At 30.4% G+C, this 1,722-nt stretch overlaps 1 protein-coding gene across 1 annotated transcript in view; it reads right to left on the reverse strand.

The window, feature by feature from the left end:
• The window catches only part of LOC105822408 (ephrin type-A receptor 7-like), a gene marked incomplete at its 3' end in the record, with an annotated part of 139,055 nt that overhangs the window by 24,721 nt on the left and 112,612 nt on the right, over nucleotides 1-1,722 (reverse strand). Inside the window, exon 3 of the mRNA XM_012659388.1 lies at nucleotides 1,297-1,480. Within this exon, the coding sequence (XP_012514842.1) occupies nucleotides 1,297-1,480 (184 nt within the window). The remainder of the gene's footprint in view (nucleotides 1-1,296; nucleotides 1,481-1,722) is intronic.

Raw genomic sequence — 1,722 nt, forward strand, 5'->3', positions numbered from 1 at the left:
CCAATTTATGTGACAAATTTTTAAATTGATGCATTTATGTTTATAATTCTATGCAAATGTTTTATATTTCAAACTGATTTCAACATACTTTTTAAATTTGTGGCTATGAGAGTTATAGATGTATTTTAAAATGTTACAAAATATTTTGAAAGAAGAACACTGTTAGCAAACAACAAGCATTAGTTAATGCAAAGTATATTTATCAATTTATTCCACCTTTTACAGATTTATAAAAATCTTTCTCTGAAGTCAAAATAACTCATTTATCAAAATGTATGATTTATTTTGTTTGATTTTTTTAATCGAGGAAAGAAAATCATGTAACAATTTTTCAACTTGCTTTTGTTTAGAATTTTGGAGGAATGGTGGATTGGCAAGAGGAGGTAACAGCTGAGGGAAGCTTGAGCCTGAGCAGTAATATCAGGAGGAATCAAAAACTGCAAAATACAGAAACACACACTGAGACCTCAGCCCAGCTGAAGAGCAACCAGCAGGGCACTTAACGTGTTCTGAACTTTCAATCTGACAGTAAACTGGGGCATGCATCCCAACATACATCTGCTTATTTGTTTATATACCAAATATACATTCGTTTTTACTATACAATCTTATGTTTCATTAGAAAATGTAAGCAAAATTATAAAAGGGCTTCAATATTGTTATGTTCAATTTTTAGTCTGAGTAGTGGGATATCCATTTAATTATCTCCTTTATAGTTCATATATATTTTAAATACGAGAGTATGCTTGAAATATCCCATAACAAAAATGAAAAGAGAAATGGCAAACATAAAAGAAAATATAATTTCTAAGATCTTCTTCCTGAACTCCAATTTTTGAAATCATTGTTAAAGGGCAAGTAGCTTAACACAGATTCTTAGATACCATCTTTCTCTTGTCCACCCTCGTGCACATTCTTGCCTCATTTGGAGTTTTCTGTGAAGGAGCAACTTTGATGGACACAATTATAGTGAGAACATTTTGAGGTCTACAAAAATATCTTGTGTCAACCTATAAAATGAATGAGTCCTGCTTCTGTTTCTAACTTCACTTTAAAAAAAAAAAAATCCAGTCTGTGTTAAAGAGACTAATTTAAATCACAAGGTTCTAAAATTACTAAACCAACAGCAAATGTTAAATTAATATTATGAACAACTTTTACAAAGTACATATATGTGCATATATATTTACCTTTATATGTAAAAAATATCTTGCTGCAAATCATCACCCTTGATATTGAAAATAAATATATGCTAGTGTTATTGAGAGTAAGAATCCAAACCAAAGGTATAATTACCTTCAAACATTTTACCTGTAGCTTCCTCTAGTGTAGCAACATCAAGTCTAGGACTGTAATTTCCATAACCAGCAGCGGTAAAAGCTCGAATCTGGAAAACATACACTGTTCCTGGTTTCAGATTATTAATGGAGGCTGAAGTGGACTTGGTTTTTACTGTTGAGTAGGTCCGTTCCCTTTGATCCTAGAAACGATATTTATAGGAAATATTTAATTGTGATTACAACCAGATAATCTGACAGCCAATTCTTTGCAATTTATTTCAGTTTTCTGCATTGTTTTTGTAGAGTCTACATTGCACTTTGTGGAATATTATAGAGTTGTTTCTAAGTTAATATAAAATATAAATGTGAAACACATGCATTTGTTCCATAAATTTCAAGGAGAAATAATTTTGTTAAAACATTTATTATGTTTCAAGCTTTT

This window comes from Propithecus coquereli, unplaced genomic scaffold, assembly GCF_000956105.1.
Source record: "Propithecus coquereli isolate 6110/MARCELLA unplaced genomic scaffold, Pcoq_1.0 Scaffold609, whole genome shotgun sequence".
NCBI classification, from domain to species: domain Eukaryota; kingdom Metazoa; phylum Chordata; class Mammalia; order Primates; family Indriidae; genus Propithecus; species Propithecus coquereli.